This window comes from Cannabis sativa, chromosome X (assembly GCF_029168945.1).
Source record: "Cannabis sativa cultivar Pink pepper isolate KNU-18-1 chromosome X, ASM2916894v1, whole genome shotgun sequence".
In the NCBI taxonomy this organism is placed as follows: Eukaryota; Viridiplantae; Streptophyta; class Magnoliopsida; order Rosales; family Cannabaceae; genus Cannabis; species Cannabis sativa.
This window is the reverse complement of record NC_083610.1, coordinates 43497702-43523861: the sequence shown is the minus strand read 5'-3', so window position 1 is coordinate 43523861 and position 26160 is coordinate 43497702. Positions and strand designations below refer to the sequence as shown.

Below are 26160 nucleotides of genomic sequence, written 5' to 3'. Positions count from 1 at the left end.
GTACTTAAACTCAAAAATTAACAAATGAACATGTTGTTAGCAAAAGAAGAAATATGCTAAAAGTGACTCTTAACTACTTAGAAACATAATATATTATACTTGTTAGTATAATTCACTATTGAATTTAGCCATATAGGATAATAGGGGGGAGGGGGGCAATTAAAAAAGAATCATATATATTTTTTATATAAATTAAATATGTAAATATTTATTTATATAGTTTTTAGTTATTTGTCAACTCAAAATATATTTGTTTATAATTTGCCATCATGAATACTATAAAATATCATTAATTATTAGTAAAAGGTAGAGCCGGTTTTGAAAATTTGTGAGTTCTAGGACAAAAGAAAAACATATGATTAGCCCTCGTGAAAGAAATATGTAGTAATTCACTTTGATAAGAAGCCAGTGGTGTTAAGGCCATGGTCAACTGATCTTGATGCTTTGAGAATGGTAAACTCTGTTCCAGTTTGGATCCGTTTAAATGGGTTAGGATTGCAGTATTGGGGAAAGAAAAATTTGAGTGCCTTAGTTAGTACTTTAGGCAATCCGATTATGATCGATAAAGTTACGCAAGATCGAACTATGGTGAAATTTGCTCGGGTTCTTGTGGATATAGAGATAACTGATGATCCTCCTAAAACTATCTCTTATATAAATGAAAAGAAGCAATTGGTGGAACAAGGGGTAGAATATGAGTGGCTGCCTTCGAGATGTTCAGCTTGTGCCAATTTGGGTCACATTCTTGCTAACTGCAACAGAGAGAAAAAATTTGTTTGGAAGAGAAAACCGGAAGCAGAGATAGGGGCAAAGAAGGAGCAGGAAAAAGAAGTTTGTGTAACTGGGGAAGATGCTGGATTGATCGTTAACAATGAAGAAAATGGTAGTGGTATGATGCCTGTGGTTAAGGAGAATGCTAGAAGGCAAGAACAAGATAAAATTCAAGCTAGCAAAGATTGGGTTACACCCAAGAGGAAAGCAGTGAGACAAATGGAGGGCAAGGCGATGAATGATAATACAAAAGGCTCTAAGTCAATTAATTGTTTTGCTGCTCTGCAGGTGACAAGAGAAGATGAGTTTAAGGCACTGGACCCTCCTACTTTTAATGATGGAAGTCAATAACTTTATGGGTTGGAACGTGCGGGGTATGAATAAAAAGGAAAAGCAATTTGCTATTCTTGATGTGTGTCGGTTAAATAAAATTGGGTTTGGAGCGTTGTTTGAAACCAAGGTTAAACATGAGAAGGTTCAAGGAATGATGATGGAGAATTTTCCCAATTGGAACTATTACTCTAGTGGAGTTACTTCTGGAAGAATTCTTCTTATTTGGCAAGACAAGTTTGTTCAAGTGAAGGTGTTAGAGGAGACAAATCAACTTGTGCATTGTACTATAAAATTCAGTGGTCAGATCAAGAGTTTTATAGTCACGGCAGTTTATGGGAGCAATGACATGGAGGTTCGCAAAGAGCTTTGGGACAAGCTTGCTAGTTTTGGGAATTTGAGTGAACCTTGGATCATTATTGGTGATTTTAATGCAATGTTTGGTTACCAAGATAGAAGTGGAGGGAGGCCTATTCGGAATAAAGACATTTTGGACGCTCAAGCTTGGCTTGCCTTGGGTCAAGTTGAGGAGTTCAAATGTTCGGGGTCGTTCTTTACTTGGACGAATAAGCATGAGGTGGGAGATATAATCTATTCTAAGCTAGATAGAGTTTTCATGAATGATATCTGGCTTAATGATTTCCCAAATGCTGAGGCTTGTTTTAAATGGGAGGTAATTTCGGATCACTGCTATTGCATTATTAGGTGTCAGGTGCAAAACAAGGTTGGCTTCAAACCCTTTCGTTTTGGGAATCACTGGCCTTCTTATCCTGGGTACAAGCAACTTGTGATGGATTGTTGGAACAAAGAGATTGCAGGAAATGGTCTTGATAAGATAATGAGAAAGCTTTTTCAGGTTAAGCATGTTTTAAAAGCTTTTCATAGAGCTGAAGTGGGAGATGTAAGGAAGGATTACAAGGAGGCTAAGGAAACCTTTTGCAACATTCAAGAGGAAGCAGCCAATTTTCCAAATGATGTGTTTATTCAGCAGTTGGTTAAGGAAAAGCAGAGGTTATTTTTGACAGCTAAGGTCAGAATGTCGTTGGCGATTAGACAACAAAGTAAGGTGAACTGGGTCAAGTTTAGTGATGAAAATTCCAGCTATTTTCACGCTATTATGAGGAAAAGAAGACTAGAAAATAGAATAACCACGTTCATGAAGGGGGATGTAATTATAGATGACTATGAGAAAGTGGTGAATCATTTCCTTAAGCACTTTGAGAACTTCATGGGGAGTAAAAGCTCTGCGATCAGCATCATAGATGAAGAGAGTGTGAAGCATGGTAACTGCCTGAATTTGGAGCAACAAGGTAATTTGATCAGATCGTTCAATAAAGAGGATGTAAAAAAAGCCTTCTTCAGCATACACCCCTCAAAAAGTCCAGGGTTAGACGGTTTTGGATCGGGTTTTTACAAAGATCTTTGGAGCCAAATTGGTGATGAAGTCTCCTCGGCTGTTTTGCAATTTTTTGCTAATGGCCGGTTGCCTAATGTCTTAAATGAAACTGTCATTTCCTTAATTCCCAAGGTGGATAACCCTTCGTCGGCAAAGGATTATAGACCAATTGCCTGCTGTAACACTATATATAAATGTATCTAAAAAATGATTTGCTCCAGATTATACGAAGTCTTTGCCTTCCATTGTCAGTAGTAATCAAGGTGCGTTCATCAAAAACAGATTGTTGGCTCATAACATAATGATTTTTCAGGATCTCTTGAAGGGCTATACCAGAAAGAATGTTTCAGCCAGATGCATTATGAAAATTGATCTCAGTAAGGCTTATGATACGGTCGACTGGAATTTTGTGGAAGATCTTCTTAGGATGCTCTGCTTTCCTTCTCGTTTTATCAACTGGATCATGACATGCTTGAAAGGAACTAGCTATCATCTGCTTCTTAATGGAAGAATTCAGGGTTCCTTTAAAGGGAAGAAAGGCCTCCGCCAAGGTGACCCGATGTCGCCGCTTCTGTTTGTCCTAGTTATGGAATACCTTACTAGGTTGCTGAGCTCCTATTCTAGTAAAAAGGGTTTCGGGTTTCACCCTCTGTGCAAACATCTTCGTTTGACCAATCTGTGTTTTGCGGATGATCTTGTTATCTTCTGCAAGGGTAATATCAACTCGGTGAGGTTAATCTTTGAAGCTTTCTCTAAGTTTTGTAATGACACAGGTCTGTCTGCTAACTCCTCTAAATCCCAAATTTACTTTGGAGGAGTGCGGGACGATATAAAAGCTGTGATTCTGGATATTGTGAAGATAGAGGAAGGAGGGTTTCCGCTGAAGTACCTTGGTGTCCAACTTAGACCGACTAAATGGAAGGCGTCTGATTGTGGGATCATTCTTGACAAGGCGAACGGGGAATACGAATTGTTGGGCGAGTAGGAACCTGTCTTTTGCTGGAAGGGCGCAGTTGATTCACTCGGTGTTGCTTGGAATTAGAAACTATTGGATGAGCATTTTCATCATCCCGTCCAAAATCACAGCAGCCATAGACAAAAGTTGTCGTGACTTTCTTTGGGGAAGATCCGGGAATAAGAGCAAACTCCACCGAGCTTCTTGGGAAAAGGTGTGCCTTCCTAAAAAGCTTGGAGGAGTTGGTTTTCGGGAAGGAAAAAAATGGAACAAAGCTTTTTTGGCTAAGTACCTATGGGCTCTTTCGAAGAAGGAGGATTGCTTATGGGTTAAATGGATTAACTCAATCTATTTAAAAGACCAAAGCATATGGGACTATGCAAAGAAAGACGATGCAAGTTGGTACTTCAAGAAGATTTTGAGTATAAGAGAGACCTTGGATGAAGTTAAACTTCAACAAGCTGCTAGGGGAGATAAACTCAGCGCCAAAAAGTGCTATAATTCTCTAGTGGGAGAGACTCCTTTTGCTTATGCTAATGCTATTTGGGATACTCTTGTGCTCCCAAAACACAGATTTATTTTCTGGCAGATTGCAAACTCTCATTTGCTTACTCGGGATTATCTTCATCACATAATGGTTACCCCAAATAATCTTTGTCCCGTTTGTGACTCTGAAGTGGAAACTCATGATCATATTTTCTTCAACTGCTATTATACTTCTCAGGTTTTTGAAGCTGTCAACAGGTGGCTGGGGGACTTTCATTGGCCTCGTTCGACTGTTGAGATGCTTCAGTATTGCAGCAATGCAACCAAGGATCTGACTCAGCGCATTCTAATTGCTGTCATGGCTGCTATTTTTTATTTTTTGTGGAAGAACAGAAATAAGTGTGTGTTTGATTTTAGTTGTATGATTCCTAGCAAATTGAGTTTGGAAGTGAGAAAGGTTGTGCAGTTGAGAGTAGTGTGTAAGGGCCCTTTTAAGGAGGGTAAGAGACACATTTATTTAACTAATGTTGTAAATAGTTGGTAGGTTGTTTCCTTGGGCTGCTGCTGGTTTTCTGGTGCAGCAGCCGTGTGTGCTGGTGTGGCCTTGTGCCTTGTTTGTTGTTGGTTGGTTTTTGAATATAAAGTTCCTTTAGTTCAAAAAAAAAAAAAAAAATATGTAGTATTTTTAAAAAAAATAATTTTTTTTTATATTTTTCAAAAGTAAAAAATAATTTTGGGACCATACAGGCCCTCCCTAACTCACGATACTTGCAATAGAAAAAAATAATAGATAAGTGTTACTGTTAACTCTCTATTATAACTTCTTAGCTAACTTCTGTGTTCAAAAATATAAATCGGAATATTTTTTTTAAAAAAAATTTAATAAACATGAAGGCTCTGTGTCTCTCTTAAATTAATTTTTAATAAATCTATACAAAGTGTCTAAGTGAGAGTGGTGTAGGTGAGATAGTTGTTGTTTATAAAAGAGAAAAAAGGAAAAAAAAAAGGAAGTAAATTGATGTACCTTATTTAATATTTATATATGGACTTATAGTAGTTAGGGCAATAGGCTTTATCAATTACTTTTTAAGCTCTTTCTTTTTTTCTTTTCCTTTTTCACATGGGTTACCAGTGTTACGGCTTTAAGTATAAAAAGAAACATAGAATCTTTGAATATTTTACAAATAAATAAATAAAAATAAAAATTCAGTGACATTCTTCAAGCAAACACCATAATAACCAAGGAGATAAATATAAGGTATTATTAGTCACTTCTTATTTAGGAAAAATTTAAGAAAAATCTATACTCTCCTCTCAATAAGTTTTGACATCAAAATCAAGAGTTTTATAGTTATTTTTTTTATCACTTACGTTGTAAATTTTTTAAGACTATTTATAAATTTTTAAAAAAATTCTAAATAATTTATAATGCCGAAAATAAAATTAAAATAATTGCTTAGCACGTGCAAAATAAGAAGTAACGAGTGCAATAAAACATTTGAGCCTTATTTTTAAGACCGTAAACAATTTAAATTTTTTCTAAAAATTTACAGGTGATTAAGATTTTTTGAATGCCTAAACAGATAGGAAAAGTACTAAAAATGACTTTTTAAGAGGTGTATTATAGCATTATCCTATAATTCAAAATCAATTCAATTCTTTTCAAGACTTAAAAGAAAGAAGAAAAAGAAAATATGTGACATTTTTAATTTCACTTATAATATTATCAATTATCACACTATATTGGACTTCATAAAAATTCGGCTGGGCTGGTGATCGTGGTACATGGCCCAATTCTTATGATACTTCAGCTAAGCTCAGCTAGAAACTGATCCAATTGTGAGTTGCCTTGCCTTCAGAATAAGTATTAACTAGGCCCAGCCCATACCTATGAAATAATCCACACTTGCTAGTTGCACTCGTGGTTTTTCTCTACATTTCCTTCCTTTCCCTCACTCTAGAAAATTCATTTAAAAAATATGCAAATTTTTATTTTTTACGAAATTATTACAAAAATACCATTTTGTTAAAGAAAACATTAAAATATCGTCTACCATGGCAGAGTTGATGAACAAAAAATTTGAGTTTAGGACAGGAACAAATTATTGTCTTTTATATTTGGTGTAGAAGGGCTTGCAAGATCTTTTGGAATCATCATTTTGGAAAATGATTTTATATAGGCCAATATGAATATTCCGAACTAACATAAAAAGTATTTTGAAAAGGCTAATTAGTAATTTTTCCCCTGAACTTTTTTGGCCGTTAAAAATTCTCCCTGAACTATTAAGATTGTTAGATTTAAGGACTTTTATCTAATTTTAGTAAAAAAATTCTAACATAGATGAAAGTTTAGGGGGCATGATTTACTACATATCAAAGTTTGAGGGGCATGATTTGGTAGATATTAAAGTCTTGGGAACATGGTTTAGTACATAAATAATCACTAAAATAGTAAAATTGAATGAAATTAGACAAAAATCCTTAAATCTAACAATCACAATTGTTCAGGGGGAATTTTTAACTGCCAAAAAAGTTTGGGGGCATGATTTGGTATATGTCAAAGTTCGGGGAATCTTTTAAAAAATGAGAGAAATTTGATATTTAGCGGACTTTGTATAAAATCGAGAATTTTTTGTTTTTATGGGCTTTTTATTTTGGAGAATTATTCCATATATATATTATTTTTATTTTTTTTTTTTACAAATTTACAATTTGAATTGCTCTGGTAGTTTTTATGTGAGTTGCTATGTGAATTTTAATTGCGATTTATATTGCTCTGTTGGTTGCTATGTGGGTTGTTATGTGAATTTATGTAAAAATGTAAGAAAAACTATTTTAAAGTGTAAAAATAAAAAAATTCATTTTTTTTTTGCAAAGTTTACAAAAATATAACTTAAAAATTATTTGGTGAAACAAATAAAAAAAAAGTTAAAAATATAGGAAAAACAATTTAGGGTAAACAGAGAGGTAGCTAGTTACCTTATATTAGTTTTTCTATATTTTTTATTTGCATTGAATATTTTCCATAAAATAATCCTTTTTATTTGGAAAAGCCATACATTTACACAGATTATATAAAAAAAATATAAAATGTGTAATTTTTACATGAATTTATTGTTGAGTTAGAAGTTAGTTACATATATAATTAAAGCTTTTGCAAATTAAAAAGACAAATATGAAACCCTAATTTATACTTACTACTACAAATAAGATGTTTAGCAGCGCTTATTCAATAACACTTGGTAAATAAGTGTTGCTAATTCATTAATTTTTGTTATTAGACACACTTAAATATAAAGTGTTGCTAAAAAATTTATATGTTTAAAACATTAATATCTAGCAACACTTATTTAATAACACTTGATAAATAAGTGTTGCTAGTTCATTTATATTTTTTATTGGACACACTTAAATATAAAGTGTTGCTAAAGAAGTTATATATTTTAAACATTAATATTTTAAAATTAAATTTAAAATCAATAGCAACACTTCTAAAATAAAGTATACCTTTTTATTAATAATTGAGAAAATTAAAAAATAATATTTTCTATATTAATTTTAGTGGAGTGTAACTTCTTTTAGTTTTGAAGATTAAGATGAGCTACCAAGTAAAAAATAAAAACCACCCTCTATTTTTCTCTCCAAACCACCATTGATATCAACAATTTTTTCAAAAAATTTACAAAGTCTCCAAACTCCATGCTGGATCTCTTTTATATTGGCTATTACTAAGATTTTTGTATTTACATTTTACAAGTCCAATCGAGCATTATTTAATTTGTATGCATCAACATTATTCATCAATTTGAAGTGGGTGTGCTCTCCTTAAATTTACATGAGAGGTAACTTTTTCATTAATATTTTATTTCTTTATTTTTTTATCAGACCTTTTTCTTCTCCTTTTCATCTTCTCTTTATGATTATTTACTTGTACAGTGTTATATTAATTTTCATTTTTTCTTATTTGCACACTAATTGTGTAGTGAATTGAACCAATCTTTTGATAATATATATTCACCATAATAATTGAGCCAACAAGCTTGTTTATTATGTATAAATTCACATTATTGATAACGTGACTTGATAATAATGCATGCATTTACTGTTCTTCTTTAGTTCATTGCAGGTTAGATTGTTTCTTTAACAACACACAAAATGGAATGAAGAAAATTAATTAATCTTTGGAGCTTCAGAAACTTCGAGTATTTAGAAAGAATAAAATTTTTGGAGAAACAGATATTAGGCACATTTTGTATACCCTCTTTTCTTTTGAAAAGTTATATTACACTTGTTATAAATTTTCAAATTTATTATAAAAGCTCTTATCAAATGTTGTAGCTGTTAGGCCTTGGGATTAGTATGGTGGGGTAGCATATATTAAATAAAAGGGTAATTGAGTCTTTGTATTGAGGGAAGTGTTTTGGAGGGAATACAATAGTATATATAGAATATTAAGGGGAATTGAGTGGTAGGCAATGTTTGAGTAAATCTCTATTTGCACCAAAGGGGCCTAAGGGCTCCTATCATTTGTAATTGGGTTTCTAACACATTCAATATACATTTTCTATTGTTTTGCTACTGTTCTATTCCTACTTTTGCTACTGTTTTATTGTGTTCTTGAGTGTGGAGTTCTCGGGACTTATCAATTGGTATCAGAGCGAGCCATTCCGGTAGACGCCTACGACTCGAATGGAGAAACTAGAGGATCAATGGAGATCGGAGTCTTATGATTATCCCTCTGAATTTAATACACTGGAGGACCTTGCCTCGCTTTTGGATCAAGTACTTCTTGGGCAAGTAAGGTTACTTCGCCTCTCCCGCGATCTCCGAAGTCATGTCACAACAAGATCAGAGGACAACGATCTCAATGAGTGGATCCACCAAGCTGTGCAATCTGTTCGGGTTCGCAACCAAGAAGGAATCCGAAATTGCCACGCGTCGAACCTAACTTCGAGATCTCCTTCAGCAATAGAAACGGAGGTTGAAGGTGATGGAAAGATAGAAATAGCAATATTAGAACACAAACGAGCCTTTGCTAGACTCGACAGCTTCTAAAACACAAACGGCAGGCAGTTATACAATCGGAGCTCGTAAATGAAGATTCTCTGCCTTCTGTAGCATCGCCCGAGCTATTCGAAGCTGCGAAGAACATCGCCGTGAAGAGGAAGGTGCGTGAATGTAAGCTAAGAACACTCCCTGAAGTCATAGCCAAAGCATTCTTCGTTGAAGGACAAGTGAGGTTTCAAAATCAAAGTACCACACTGAAGGAGTTGAAGAACGGAAACAATCTGTTTGTCGAACAACCAACAATAATTTCTGAAGATATGGTTGGGGTCGATGGTGAAGATGGAGATGAAGACGAAGAAGATATCGTACGGAGAGGCAACGAACAACCAATTGATCTACTCATTTCTCCAACAAAAACGGTGGAAATCAGAAGACCACATCATGGCTTCCAATCGGAGATGCTCTGTGAAAAAGAAGCAGAGAATACACCAAGCTATCAATTCATTCCAACGACCAAGCTTATATTGCCGGAGATGAAGAGCAATCTGCCGAAACTGGGGACGATACCAGTGTGGTACAATGAGAACTCGAGCCAGATCCTCCCACCCAAAATTCATCAAGGTCGGCTTGGTGATGCGTCTTGGACAAGAAGCACTCCACCGCTACTGCCAATGGTGGCTTACAAACTCTTTGATCGCGGAAAGCACGACCAACAAGCTAGCGAAGTCGTTAATAACAAAGCAACGACAATTTCTGATTTGGGTGTGGTGTCGCGCATGCTACCATCCATACACCACGACATGGAGCTCCAGCATATTTCGTTTGAGAGTGTAAGAAGTCCACCGGTGCCGGAGAAGACACGCTATACAGCAGATAACTTTCATTGGCCGACGATGGTCAAGGAGGAGTCTAGCTTGCTGATCACTAAGGAACCCGTACCTGGTGCGAGTTGTTTGATGACGGCGTACTGTAGAAGACGATTGGAGAATTCAAAATTATCAAATTGTTCCTTCCAACCTTATCAGGTTAGGCCCAATCCATTGGGATACTTTTTAAATCTGGCCTTAATGTTTTCTTCTTTCACTAGAGCAATAATATCACATCAGATAAACCACAAGCCCAATTCATTTAATTACATTATTAATTGGGCCCACTTAAGCAAAGAATACCCATGTAATGGGCTGGTGACATGGGACCCAGGAGAAACTCATTTATCTATTCTTTTGGGGCTGGACAGTACAAAACAAAAGCAAGTATTACTTGAAGAGAATCCTCACGTGAGCTTTTCCTACACAGTACCTTGCTTCTTGAATGTCATCACTTCTTCTTCGGTTCATCCATGGCAGAAGAATATTTTCCAGGTGTTTTTCTGGACTTCAAATCTGATGGTAGAGAAGAAATCGCTACAGCAACTTTTTTAATCTCATCCCATTTTGACAGAGGTGTTAATGAGAGAGAAGAAAATTTGGGATGGCTTTTATTTTGACAGCGGTAAATCAAAAACTTCTCTTCCATGCCCTTACAATTTTCTGAATGATTTTCTCTCTATTTTTCACTCGCACAACAGTTATTGGAGCAATGTAGTAAGGGATCAAGTGGTGGTTGGCATCATGATAGCGGCTGGAAAGAAGCGGCCACGGCTGAAATTCTGGTATGAGGTACTTTGCCTCATATTCATTGATAAAATGAATGTTGTTGGTTCTACACAACATCAATGGGAAGGGTATACGAAGAAAATGCTACATCAACTTCTTGTTGGGATGGATGATTTTGAGCCGAATATAGGAATAATTTTAATGGCTGCAACAACCTTGCTTGATATTTTTGATCCAGCTTTAACAAGACCTAGTAGAATTGTCATGTATGTTGTTCCCATTTCCGATGGCCGAGGTCGCCCAGAGTCATTAGACTTTTATCTACAGGATAAATCATTGGTTGCAAATATAGATGTTAATGGTACAATAGAATTTGATCTTGCCAACTTAGTGAACATGGAGGCCCTTAAAGCAGCCGTTGAAGGTGTCCACAAGATGACTGATCCACAATTAGAGTTCACAAAAAACAAAATAATAATTGATAAGATAGGGGTTACTACTGTTCAATGGATTTACCACAGAGGATGAAAAATCATATTTGTTGAATTAGTCCACGAGGAGAATCCCATCATTATTCATGAGTTTTTTTGTCTCAGCTTCCTCTTATTTTTGGGATGGGTATTGGAGAAAGCACCCACTCAAAAAAATACACACTGAAGTGGCTTTACTGAAGCACATTTATCCATATTGGAGTTTGGTATACTCAAGTTTAGGTCTTTCTCTTCTTGAATTGGTCTCCGGAGCATCTTTCTATGGGGCGACATTAGCTTTCTTTCCACTTACTCTGCATACCAAAGGAGGAATTACCAACTTGCTCAGCTGGTTCTTTGATCGCGGTAGACTCGCTGAGAGGTGGCGTCTCTCTCATAGCTTGAACACCTTGCATTTGTTGGCTTGGTTCTTCGACAGAGGACGCCCAAGAGCCACGATTAGTTGAAGACTTCATGTTTTTCACCTTGAGGACAAGGTGAATTTCGGGCGGCCGGTAATGTTAGGCCTTGGGATTAGTATGGTGGGCTAGCATATATTAAATAAAAGGGTAATTGAGTCTTTGTATTGAGGGAAGTGTTTTGGAGGGAATACAATAGTATATATAGAATATTAAGGGGAATTGAGTGGTAGGCAATGTTTGAGTAAATCTCTATTTGCACCAAAGGGACCTAAGGGCTCCTATCATTTGTAATTGGGTTTCTAACACATTCAATATACATTTTCTATTGTTTTGCTACTGTTCTATTCCTACTTTTGCTACTGTTTTATTGTGTTCTTGAGTGTGGAGTTATCGGGTCTTATCAGTAGCACACTAACATAATGTATTTTGATCATATAATAATAAATTTGAATATTTAAATTAATGTGTTATTATTAAATTAAATTTATATAACATTAAATTTTTTTATTATGATAAAAAATTCGATTGTAAAATTTGATGCAATACAATTAAAACATTACTTATTTTAAAAAATAATTATAATATTTTGAAATAAAATTATAATTTTAAAAATAAATAGATATATGGCAACACTTTTATAATTAGTGTTGTTATATATTTTTATTAAGTTACAACATATGGTAACACTTTTATAATTGTTGCCTTATACCTACATTTTTAGTAACACTCTAGGAGACAACACGTTTATAAGTGTTGCCTTCTAATTTTCTTTAGTTAAAAAAAAGTGTTACTAAATGTAATTTTTCTTTTGTTTTCGATTGAATTATCTCCTACACTTCCAATTCAGCTTCATCAATTCCAGCTTTTCACTATGTAAAATGAACAAGTTACAACCTTAAATAATAAAAAGGCAATAACTTTTAAATTGCTGTTTTGTATATTATTTTATTTAGAAGGATTTTAAGATTAAAGAAAATTATTGAAAATATGGACTTTGAATAAGAATTACAAAACATAGAGGAGCATAATAATAAATATAGTTTTTTTTAATGATTACAAATTATTTTGTATGTGAACTTTACAATGTGTTAATAATATCTACATATAAAGCTGACCACATTTTACCATAAAATAATGTAAACAGTACATGTAGTTTGTTAAATGTTAGTTAGTTAGTTACTTATCAGTTATAACAGTTAGGTAGCTTCCCTAACTAACTCTTCTTGTTGTACTGTATATAAAGGGCTGTATTCTTAATTCCAAATCAATGAAATCTTTCTTTCACTTTTACACATTCAACATGGTATCAGAGCTAAAATTTTCGCTTCCGCCATTATAGTTTTTGTTTCTCAACTCTGTCTTTTTCGTTCACAGACTCTGTTTTTCTTCTACATCTATTTTCTTTTTCTCCTTTCATGGCCTCTTCAACCTTTACACCAGTTGTTTTCTCTCACAAAGTTTCTGTCAAGCTTGATGACAGTAACTTTCTCCTATGGCGACCACAACTTCTTTCGGCAATTCGAGGTCATCGACTTCAACAATTTATCTCTGACACTCATCAACCTCCAAGAAAGTATCTCACTCAAGAAGATGAAGTTCTACAGCAGATCAATCCGTTATTTCTTGACTGGGAAGTTCAAGATCAGTTGTTATACTCATGGTTGTTGTCTTCAATGTCAGATGGTGTCCTTACTCGAATTGTTGGTGCTGAAACTTCTGCCCAAAATCTGGAAAATGCTAGAGGTATATTTCGTTACTCAAACCTCAGCCAAAATAGATCTTTATACTACTCAACTTCAGAATTGCAAGAAAGGATCTCTTTCAATTAATGAATACTTGCTTCGAATTAAAACTCTTGTTGATCGGCTTGGATCTGTTGGTCACAAAATCTCCACCAAAGATCATGTTTCTGTAATCTTTAAAGGATTACCCTCTACATATGATACTTTTGTTATTTCTGTCAACTCTAGAAATGATGCTTATTCTGTAGCCGAAATTGAAACCTTGCTTTTGTCTCAAGAACACCGAATTGATGCCCACAATAAAGAACTTGATTCTGTCAATCTTGCTTCTAACTGTGGTTTTAGACATAAACCACAAAGTTCACCCAACTTTTCTCCCCATACTGATACCAGAAATTCACATGACCAAACCAGCAATAACAAGAACTTTTGGAACCTGAATGCTGTCCCCAACAGGTCTAGTTCAGCACCTTTTTCTCAGCAACCTCAAGGCCAAGGTCGTGGTCAACCCCCTGCCAATCCCTCCTTATCTCAGTCCTCTTCGACTGCTACAAAACCTGTTTGCCAAATTTGTTCACGAACTGGTCATACTGCTGCAAGATGTTATCAGAGGTTCAATTATGAGTTTCCTGGTGTAGGAGCTGCAAACATCCCTAAATACTCAGCCAACATTGCCACTGCTGACAGTGTTAATGATGAATCTTGGTACCCCGATTCAGGAGCTACTGCTCACTGCACGGCTAATGCTGCAAACTTTACACAGAAGCAACCTTATTTTGGTCCTGATCAAGTGCATATGGGTGATGGTGTTGGCTTTCCCATTCAAAATATTGGTAACACCTTTCTACACACTACAAACTCCAATAAACTTTTATTTTTAAATAGAATGTTACATGTGCCTCATATACAAAAGAATCTAATCTCTGTTTCTCAATTTGCTGCTGATAATAATAGTTTCTTTGAATTTCACCCTAAAAAATGTTTTGTTAAAGACCAGGTTTCGAATGAGACAATCCTGGAAGGTCATCTTAAACATGGACTCTATGTCATAGATCCTACACAATTTCATCTGTCATCCTCCAAGAGATCACACAATTCTCATTCTTTGAATAATGTTCAATCTTGTAATCACAATATTAATGTCTCTGCTTCATGTAATTCCTTTTCTTTGTGGCATAAAAAGCTTACTCATCCATTTGTTAAGATTGTATCTGCCATAATGGCCAAGTGTAACATTCCCAATTGAAATAAAGATGCTACTGACTTTTGTGATGCTTGTTGTAAAGGGAAAATTCACAAATTTCCTTTTCCCACATCTCAAACCATTTTCACTCAACCTTTACAACTTATACTGTTGGGTTTTATGCCCTAAATAAAACTCATTTCAATATAATCAGATTTACTTATTAATATAGATCAGAAATAACATTTAATGTTGCATGGTTCACATGATTTATTTCATGATTATATGTACATAATGTATAAATTCATCTGAAACCCTTTTCACATACTTGATCCTGTTTATTGTGCCGCCAACACATTGGAAAGTAAACATGACTATGTGAATAAAGTTTCCTAGATTTATCAAACATAGGGTTTTACTGATATGATAATCTACAACAGAGTTTACTTGCATTTGGAGAAGTGCTATGTTCTTTCCAGAGCATTGGTTAAAGTAAAGCTCAGGTTGGATGCATGGAGTATGCATCGGAAGGGACCAATATTGAACTTTGACTTAGATTTATTAAACTTACCGTAATATCTATTCAAGTCAATATCGCCTAGTTGATCCTAGATCAAATGATCTTAATCCTGATATGATTAGGCTCAATCTCGAGAGGCTATTCGTGTTCTTTGATTTGTTAGTTAAGCCTACTTTTAGGTCAGGGTGATACGTACATTTTGGGAACACGATAGTGCAATTGAGTGGGAGCGCTAACATAAACATGGAATCTATAGCTTCTATCTGGCGAATAGTAAGCAAAGGATGATCTCCTTCGAGCTTGACCAAACGAACATAAATGGTGGAGTACTCATTTCACATAAGCTGAAATATCATTTATACGGGGTCAAGTGTTTTAAGGAATAAATACATTGTAGGGTGTAACGGTAATCTAATCCCTTTACAGTGTAGATCATTCATATAGAGGATCATTGATCACATTAGGATTATAACAATGGATAACTAATGATGTGTCTATATGGTGGAACATATAGAGCATTCTATATAACTGAGAGTGCAATTCTAAGTTCTATGCGTGGATTCAACGAAGAATTAATAAGTTAGTGAATTTTAGTGCTAAATTCTTGATCTACTTATTGGAAGCTCGGTTATATAGACCCATGGTCCCCGCACTAGTTGAGATAATATTGCTTGTAAGACTCATATAATTGGTTTTGATTAATTAATCAATTATAATTCTCAATTAAGGGCGAAATTGTAAAGAAAGAGTTTTAGGGGCATATTTGTTAATTATGATACTTTGTATGGTTCAATTAATAAATATGATAAATGACAATATTATTTAATAATTATTTATAGTTATTAAATAGTTAAAATTGACATTTAAATGGTTGAATTAGAAAATTGGCGTTTTTGAGAAAATCAGATGCAGAAAAGGTAAAACTGCAAAATTGCAAAAAGTGAGGCCCAAATCCACTAAGCATGGCCAACCACTTTTGTAGGCAATTTAAACTGATATTTTCATTATTTTAATGCCAAATAATTCAAACATAACCCTAGTGGAATGCTATAAATAGATAGTGAAGGCTTCAGGAAAATTACACTTAAATTTTCTATTTTTCCTTCAGAGAAAAACCTGAGCCTTCTCTCTCCCTATCTTTGGCTGAACCCACTCTCTCTCTCTCTCTCTCTCTCTCTCTCTCTCTCTCTCTCTCTCTCTCTCTCTCTCTCTCTCTCTTCCTCATTGAGATTTCGAAATACTTAGTGTATGAGTAGTGCCCACACACAGCAAGTGATACCTCAATCATAGTGAGGAAGATCGTGAAGAAAGACTTTCAGCAAGAAGGAGGTTTCAACACCAAAGATTCAGAGAAAGAGATCCAGGTTCAGATATTGATAATGCTCTGCTACAGAAAGGAATCAAAGGCTAGATATCTGAACGGAAGGAGTCATTATATTCCGCTGCACCCAATGTAAGGTTTCCTAAACTTTATATGTGTTTATTTCATCGTTTTAGAAAGTTCATATTTAGGGTGTTAATGAACATACTTGTGAGTAGATCTAAGATCCTGGTAAAATAATTTCCAACATATACATACTGATATTTGGGGCCCTTCCCCTATGCTATCCTCATGTGGTTATAGATACTATATACATTTTATTGATGCCTACTCAAGATACACTTGGGTGTTTCTTTTAAAAGCCAAATCTGAAGCTTTACCCACATTTATCAACTTTAGAACTCAAATTGAAAAAGAACTTAATCTGCCCATTATTTCTATTCAATCTGATTGGGGGGGGGGGTGAATTTCAAGCTTTAGAACCATATCTTCTCAAAAATGGCATCAGCCATAGGCTTTCTTGTCCTACAACACACCAACAAAATGGTGTTGCTGAGAGAAAACATAGACATCTTATTGAAACTGGTCTAACCTTGCTTGCTCAAGCTTCTATGCCACTTTCCTTTTGGGATGAAGCTGTTAGAACAGCTTGTTATGTCATTAATAGACTTCCCACTCCTATTTTAGCTCATGACACTCCCTTGCACAAATTATTTCATAAACAACCTGATTATAATACTTTAAAAGTTTTTGGTTGTGCTTGTTACCCCAACACTAGACCCTACAACAAACATAAATTTGAGTTTCGTTCTGAGCAATTTACTTTTCTTGGATATAGTTTGAAACACAAAGGTTACAAATATCTATCTCCATCTGGCCGAATTAACATTTCTAGAGATGTTATTTTCAATGAATTTTTGTTTCCTTATCTCACTATATCTACTAATGCTACTACTTCTTTGCATGTGCCAAATGACATTCCATCTGTCATACCAATTGCTAGCCAAGCATCCCACCCATCTGCACCAGCACCAGCTTCTCATTTGCATCAGCAACAGCCTCTGCTCCCTCTCCTATTGCATCTGCAACAGCCCCTAATTTGCACCAGCAACAGCAGCAATCCGCTGCTCCTTTATCTGTCAATTTACCAACACAGCTGCAGCCAATTACCACTGATCCTACTCAGCAGCAACATCCTCATCTAGAAAACATACAACCCCCACAACCATCTACAGACCCCCCACCTATACAACAACCCCCTGACTCTACTGTCCAACCACCACAAATTACCAACAACCATCCTATGGTAACCCGTGCCAAGGTTGGCACATACAAACCCAAGGTTCTTCTAGCTTCCACCACACCTCTCACTGTGGCTTCTGCACTCAAATCCCCTCATTGGAATTCAGCTATGAACACTGAAATCTTTGCATTAAAGAAGAACGACACTTGGGTTATGGTACCTCTGCCCCCTGGAAAACAAGCTATTGGTGCAAATGGGTGTTTCGAGAAAAAGAAAATGCTGATGGTTCCACAGCTCAATTCAAAGCAAGGTTAGTTGCAAAAGGTTTTTTTGCAATAATATGGTCATGACTTCACTGAAACTTTCAGTCCAATCATTAAACCAACCACAATCCGAGTCATTCTCACAATTGCTTTATCTAAAGGATGGCAAATCAAGCAATTGGATGTTAACAATGCTTTCTTGAATGGGGACCTTCAAGAAGAGGTTTATATGACTCAATCTCCTGGTTTTATTGACAAAGAATCTCCAGATCTTGTGTGTAAACTCAACAAAGCCATATATAGGCTCAAACAAGGTCCAAGGGCCTGGTTTGACAAGCTTCACAATGCCCTGCAATTGTTTGGCTTTGCCTCTGCAAAGGCAGAAAATTCTCTATTTTTCAGGCTCACTGAATGTCACACCACCTTCATCTTAGTCTATGTGGATGATATAATCATCACAGGTAGCTCCTCCCATGTTCTTACACAACTTGTCAAAGATCTACATGCCCAATTTGCCTTAAAAGATCTCGGTACTCTAGATTACTTTTTAGGGATTCAAGTGCATCAAATGTCATCCGTGTTACATTTGTGTCAAAAGAAATACATAACAGATCTGTTATGCAAAGCCAAGATGGAATGTGCCAATTCTCTACCCACTCCCATGAGTGGTGGTGAAAAAATGTCTGCCTACAGCAGTGACCCTATTGCTGATCCTAAGTCTTATCGCAGCATTGTTGGTGCTTTACAATATGCTGTGATAACTCGACCTGAAATTGCTTATGCTGTCAATAGAGTCTCCCAATTTATGCATAATCCTCTAGAATCTCATCTAAAGGTTGTCAAAAAGATACTTCGGTATCTCAAGGGAACTCTCGATCATGGTCTTCTGCTCAAACCGTGCCCTGTTCTGTCTCTCCAAGGATTTTGTGATGCCGATTGGGCATCTGACCCCGACGACAGGAGATCAACTTCAAGCTTTTGTATATATCTTGGTTCCAACTTGATTTCCTGGAGCTCCAAGAAGCAGAAAACAATCTCTCGCTCCAGCACTGAAGCAGAATATCGCAGCCTCGCCAATGCAACTGCTGAAGTGGTGTGGCTACAATCTCTGCTTGCTGAAATTGGTTTTCCCAAGCTTCCCATTCCCACTATGTGGTGTGATAATCAAAGTATAATACTCATGTTTGCAAATCCTGTCCTTCATTCAAGAACCAAGCACATAAAACTAGACCTCTACTTTGTTCGTGAACGCATAATGCAGCAGCAACTTCATGTGAAGCACACTCCTGCCCAAGATCAGATTGCAGACATATTAACAAAATCTCTATCAGCTCCTCGATTCAAATTACTAAGGGACAATCTGAGCTTAGTCTTTCTATCTCAGCTCAATTTGAGGGGGGATGTTAAGTAGTTTGTTAAATGTTAGTTAGTTACTTACTTATCAGTTATAACAGTTAGAGGTAGCTTCCCTAACTAACTCTTCTTGTTGTACTGTATATAAAGGGCTGTACTCTTAATTCCAAATCAATGAAATCTTTCTTTCACTTTTACACATTCAACACTACATAGTGCGTACCTTACTAATGCTGTCACATAAGCTGACTAGCTGTAGAAAAGAAATAATTAGTTGACGTTAGCTTAAGTGGCAGTGCGTGTGCATTGGAAATTCTAGGTTCGAGTCTCAAATTATGCATTGTTGTAATAGAAATATATAGCATGTGAGAGAGAATAGAGAAAATATATATGAGAGACTTAAGGGTTCAGTCTTCTTCACTCTTCATTGTCTTCAAACAAACTTAATTTTCATATTCATTTGAAATGGGTAGCTATTCACATTCCAAAACAGGCATAGTGTAATTATATTGAATATTTTTTATATTGGGTGAGAGAGGGATTGGAACGTGGGACTCCGAGCAGAAATGTAAAACTGTTAAGCTATGTCTATAATTTTTTTGCTCCTAAAATTTCGACACTTATATGATTATGCCTTGCATTATTAATATTATTTTTTTTTAAAAAAAATATCCCGCAAACTTTGAAAATAATTATAATTTTGCATATTTGGTTGCATTTCGCTCATTTTTACAAATAGTATTTTAATTTAATACTTATCTATGGCTAATTTATTGTAATTTGAGAGTCTATGAACAAAATAATTGCATAAATAATATTCTAACGATAAAATATGAGGTTGTATATATGCAATTTTTGAGTTAATGTTTGAATGTTTAAAGCCATTATACATTTGGTTCTAGCTAGCATTAATTTGGTTAAATAGACTCTTGTATTGTAATTATATGCATGGTGTGTGGTCACATCAATAAATTGTTAAAAAATGAACAAAATCTAACAAAGGAGAAAAATTACAATTATTTTTAAAGTTCGTAGAACATTTCTTACAAAAAATAATTCAAGGGACAAAATTAAGTGTCAAAGTCGAGGACAAAAAAATATTATTTACTTAATTATATTTGTAGGGACAAGTTGATTGTTGGTGTGCATCTAAATATCGACATTTGCTGGTACTGAATTATATATATATAAGGATGGAAGTATTTTTATTGTTAGGAGACTTTTTGAGTAGAGTCCAAAAGTTAATCTATTAGGTTTATGTCCAAAATGAACAATGTTAATATTATACCAATATGAAGATAGATATATTCAAGAAACTATTATAAAATCAGGCTGTAAGAATAATTAATAATTTTTTTTAATAATTATTAAATTAAAATATATAAAATTTAATATGTAATTATGTAAATAAAAATATATTTAATGTAATTAAATCTCTATATAAAGAAAACAATATATTATGGGCTCGTTTGGAACGCCGTATTGTATTGTATTGTATTATATTAAATTGGATTATATATCATATTTTTATATAATACTATGTTAAACTTTAATTTCTATTAAAATATTATATATTTAAGTGTCTATAAAAGTTAATACCACATATAGTTTTACATAAAAATATTGCATAAAATACAATTCAATATAATACAATCCAATACAATACGACCTAATACGGCGTTTCAAACGAGCCCTATATATCTTGTATAGTGGTGGTGTCCAACACCATTTTCATTTTATCATTTTTTTTTTCCAAATAAAAACAAAAAAGAATGGAAACACAACAAGAAGATTGTTATTTTGAAAAAGGTAATAACTAATGGGATCCAAGACTAGACATATATATATTATTCATAGGACATTTGTACCAAAAGAAAAAGTTATTACTTTATATTGCAACTGTAAAGATAAAACATGTATATATATTGATTTTCATATGGTGGGTAGTGACATTTTTCTTCTTTTCTTTTTTCACCATAATAAAATCTAACTAGCTACTACTACTACTACTACTATATATATATATTTATATAGTTCATAATATATATATATATATATATATATTTATCCATCTGAGTCAAGTAGGATGTGTAATGCACTGATGATATTATACATTAGATAATGTTTCTTCCTTACATTCTTGTCTTTGGGCAGCATTTGTTTCACTTCTTCTCTTGCTATTATCACATTCACCATTATTATTATTATTAGTATTATCTTCTTTCTTCTTTCCCCACAAAACGCTGTAGAGTCCTCCAACCAGCAAAATTGCCCCACCAACACTGTCATTGTTTTTAATAATGGAATACCATGTCAGTTAATTTACCCATGCATCAATCTTAATTATAATTTTTTTTCTAATTATTATATTACACACAATAATGATCATGATATTATTATATTGTGTTATAATTAGATAGTATTTTTCTTTTTGTTGTTGATAAGAAGAAAAGTTGAGATGTTTCTACACTCAATTTAGCATTATTATTACATGGTTCACTAAATGACATATCAATACTATCACATGACATTATAATAAGGACAATATTCATCTTCATGCATGCTCTCAATATATTCATTTGGTACTCATTTTTTACTTTGTGTACTATAATGCATGGCCTGTCTCGGACATCATCCGAGATGGAATTTTCAAACAACTGGTTGAGAATTTCAATTTGTTTGAATTTTCAAAAAAAGATTATATTGTAAAGAATTATCGATCAAGTCGGAATCATATTATAGCAAATAAATTCTAAGTCTATTTCTACCTACTTTTTTTTTTTTTTTTTTTTAAAAAAAAACTAGGGTTTCATGCATGTGATACAATAATTTAATATAGGTCTCCATCATCATCAGCACATATTTATACTTAACTAATAATAATCAAATAATAATATAAATAATGATTTTTTCCTAACTTCTTTTGAAAAGATATATATAAAGTTATTATAATAAGATTTGTGGTATGAAAGTGTTTAGACCTTCCCCAGTAAAAAGTTTCTTTCCAAATGAAAGCTGATATGATAGCAGTTATAATTAGGGCTAAGGGAGTAAATAGTGATGTGAAAACTGGACCCTTTTTCTCTATAGCCCAAACTTGAATCCAATAAGTTATGCCTGTCACAACTATTCCCTGCAAAATATTCAAAAATAAAAAAAATAATTAAAATTAGTATGCCTTTCAAAATTTATTATTACAAATTTTGCCCTAATTAGTAATTGTCTTGTTTTTGTTTTTGCATGACTTAAAAATAGTATAATTACTTTATTTAGTAGTCTAGTGTGAATTTTTTTAATCATATAAAATAAATCTTATCTTTTAAACACTGCACTGATGAAAATGAAGTGTTGATTATAATCATCTTATCATATCATAAAGATGATTGAATGAAAAAATAAAAGTCACCAATAATTGTTATATATTATATATAATTATTTAAAGGCAAGCATTAATAAACCAAATTTAAAGTATCCTATGATCATATATAGGGACTTGATTAGAATTAAAGGCACCACTACAAAGACTATAATAATATTGATTGTATAATATAAAGCAATGAATATATGTTTAAAATAATGATAGATCTAATTTATTAAATAACACTCCAATTATATAATTATATATGATGTTACGAATCACTTAAAGCAATTAACAAAAGTAGGCTTTATTATCACTTAATAATTTCAACTTGCAAGTAACATGATTTTATTAATTAAGCTAAGTTTTTTTTAATAGATTATTTATTAAAGTTTATATATATGGGAGGCAATCTTCTATTTGTTTGTTGCTAATGTCTTAAATTGTTTATGTATTATAAAAGTTATATTTATAATTTATATACCGTCGCATACTCATATATTTGTATGTTTTATAGTTATATTATTCCCACTATCGGTCTCTTATTTAATTTTTTTTAAAAAAATCTATGTATATAAATATTTATAAAGTGTGTAAGAATTTTGTCTTTGAGACATCCCAATAAGTAAATTACACCATAAAACGACAATATTTTTTTTTTTGAACAACCATAAAACGACAATATTAAACACACATGCTAACATAATATATCTTTCTAACAAAAAGTATATATAATCTAGGCCATATACTTAATTATCTAATTTGGCTATTTTTATACCCATTTTATTTTTAATTATATATCACATTTCAAAACAATATATTTTATATCACTGCTACAGGAAATTATGGCTAGAATGCTCTAAATAGTTTTCTTTTCTAGGTAATTGGTTTGGTTTGAAAATGTGAATAGTTAGAGTATTATTATGCCACACTAATATATCTAACACTATTATAAGGTATTGTTTGGTAATTAATTAGATTTTTTTTATAATTTTTATTAAAGTAAAATAAGTAGCACCTGATATTAAATTACCCTAATAGCAATATTATATCTTATAAGAATGTTAAAGACTATGAATACCCTAAAACATTTCTCAATTAATTATGTAACTAATCATATGTTGAATAATAATCAATAAATTGAGTAGTTAAATGATTTCTGCATAGAAAAAGAAGGCACAAGGTCACAATAGCATTAAGTAATTTGTGAGTGCTTCAAATAAATAAATAAATAAATATATATAAAAAGAAAAAATAAATTAGGAGTGAGACTGTAACATACACAATAAGCAACAGAAAGAAGATTAATGTCCCAGCCAAGTTTCCATGATGATGGGTTTCTGTCCATTGCAATGGCTACAAATGCTGATTGTATGCAGCTAAACAAGCATTGAAGAGTTGTTAGCCTTAGCTTTGCTGGATATTGCTTCACTATACCACCCTACACAAACATATATATATATTATTAATATATATATATACATATTTATGGTTACTGTATAAAAGAAATTAATTTAACTATAAATATTAAATCGATGTAATCATTAATAATAAAGCATAAATTTAAATTTTTACACTTAATTTAGCTATTTTAATTAAAAAAAATTCAAAAAATATCTTTTTTTTATATAAAAAATATGTATATAAAAATATCTAAGTTAAACTTAATTTTTTTTTTTATTTGTTTTCTGAATAACTTTTTTTTTGTTATTATTTCTTTTAGGTACGAATAATTCCAACTTAAATAATATAAAAGTGAGGGTTAAGTATAAAAATTTAAATTTTCTTAATAATGTCATTAAAAGTGCTTAACACCTTATATATTTTAACAAATTGTAACATTTTTTCTGAAAAAACAAATAGTTATTAACTTGACTTGACACACAGATCACTACTATTTTGTACAACACATTTATGATAGAATCCATTGAATCCAACACCTTATGTAATATATGTATCAAATATAATAACACTCAAGTGATAATAATAAGTAACAAACATATATAATATATATTAATAAGAGATATGATATTGAACCTGCAAAATGAGCCATAAAGACCAAGCAGTGTTGGCTGATAGCATCATAAGAGAACCTTTAACCCATTCATGTCTGTGGTAATTAATGGGTTTTTGATCATGATCATTATACCAATTATTCTTCATCATCAACTTCAATTGTGGACCCTTTACAAAAGCATACACCAATGCCCCAGATAGACTCACAATTGACCCCATCACCTTTGCCACACCATCCACATTTTTTATGCATACACTCTCAATTCTGATCATCACATCACATCTCATCAAAATTACATTAAATTAATCAAAATTAATTAATTAATTAATTATAACTAATTAACCTTAGTAATACTGCCATAACAAAAGTAATGGCTGGGATGGCGTTAGTGGTGGCTGCAGCAAATGTTGCTGAAGTGAAATTAATTGCAACATAGTAGAGATTTAAGCTCAAAGTTATCCTATTCAAAATAAAATTAAAACAATATTAAATAAATAAAAATTATATATTTACATATATTAATAATTCATGAATGATTATATTTATATTACCCCATCAAGGAAATGAAGAAAATTTTGCAGACCAAACCCCATGACAAAGGAGTCACTTTCCCACTGCAATAATTAATTAATTAATATATACATAAATATATATTATAAAAATTATAATTCTTACCACTGAGCTATAGCTCAGTGGTAAGAGAGAGATGGGACAAAAGGAAAGTGCATGGGTTCGAACCCGAGACTCAAATAATATTTATTAGTATTATGTCGTAATACAAAAAAAATTACCTTTCAAAGAAGAAAGCAAAAGGAGCCAAGGCGAAAGCTGCAAAGGCTTGACGATAAACAACAAAAACAAAAGGATTCATTCCTTGAGCAATTGCAGCCTTGGAAAACAAAGCCATGCCTGCATAAACAACTTGTACAAAAATCATAGCAATATAAGGCTTTTGGGTTTCTAATGATGCCATGATTGGATGGCCTATGATCAAACTACTACCACTCTTCATCTCTCTTTTATAGTACTAATATTGATTAATTAATGTGTATAGCTAGCTAAAGGGGTTCTTTTTCTTTCTTTCTTTATTTTTTCTTAACTAGTTTTTGTGTGATGTTATTTGGGATAAGAAATAAAAATAAAAAAAATGGGTGGGATGAGTTTTGGTATGGATGTGGGATGTCCTTTTATAATTAATTGCCAAGTAGTATAGCACAATTTTGGTTGGTTATGATCTCAGCCCTAAACTATGTGTGCCATAATTGATAAAGTGGCATATATAGTTCAACTCCACCACTCACTATAATTTGATTATATATTAAATATAAATACTATTTTTAGCACTTATTCTTTTTCAACTTTATTTTAAGAAAAATCACACAAAGCCATAACTTATGGAAAAAACATATTTGCCTTAGTATGGAAAGTGTTGAAAGTCACCACGTTCAGTGTGCCAAAATAAAAAATTATATAAATTAATAAAATAATATAGGGTAGGGTAAAAAAAGGTGAACACTGAAGAACGACCAAATTCTAGTGAAAAAAAAAGTGAAGACTCAAGGATGATGTTTGCTGGTGCGTAAATAATTTGTGGTGTTTATATTAAACTTAGTACTAGACTTAATTTTATTTTAATAATTGAATAAATGTTATATTTAGTGTAATTTTATTAAAAAAAATTCTAGTGAAAAAAATTATTTTTGCATATGTTTGGAATCTAGATTTATA

At 33.0% G+C, this 26160-nt stretch overlaps 1 protein-coding gene across 1 annotated transcript; it reads right to left on the bottom strand.

Moving 5' to 3' along the window:
* Positions 1-20926: 20926 nt before the first annotated feature.
* LOC115709434 (WAT1-related protein At1g43650) lies at positions 20927-25676 on the bottom strand. Its single transcript, XM_030637545.2, has 7 exons — positions 25224-25676; positions 24984-25046; positions 24776-24892; positions 24453-24696; positions 23698-23856; positions 22039-22190; positions 20927-21339 (listed from the first exon to the last, which is right to left on the bottom strand). The coding sequence occupies exons 1-7, from the start codon at positions 25442-25444 to the stop codon at positions 21165-21167; spliced, it is 1131 nt and encodes a 376-aa protein (XP_030493405.2). The 5' UTR covers positions 25445-25676; the 3' UTR covers positions 20927-21164.
* Between the last annotated feature and the right edge of the window lie 484 nt (positions 25677-26160).

Excerpts from the sequence above, each read along its gene's own strand:
- LOC115709434 (XM_030637545.2), bottom strand. The coding sequence starts at position 25,444 with ATGAAGAGTGGTAGTAGTTTGATCATAGGCCATCCAATCATGGCATCA. Across the intron at positions 23,857-24,452 it reads CTTTATGGCTCATTTTGCAG|GGTGGTATAGTGAAGCAATA; the intron begins GTTCAATATCAT and ends ATGTTTGTGTAG. Across the intron at positions 22,191-23,697 it reads TTCTTTCTGTTGCTTATTGT|GGAATAGTTGTGACAGGCAT; the intron begins GTATGTTACAGT and ends AATATTTTGCAG.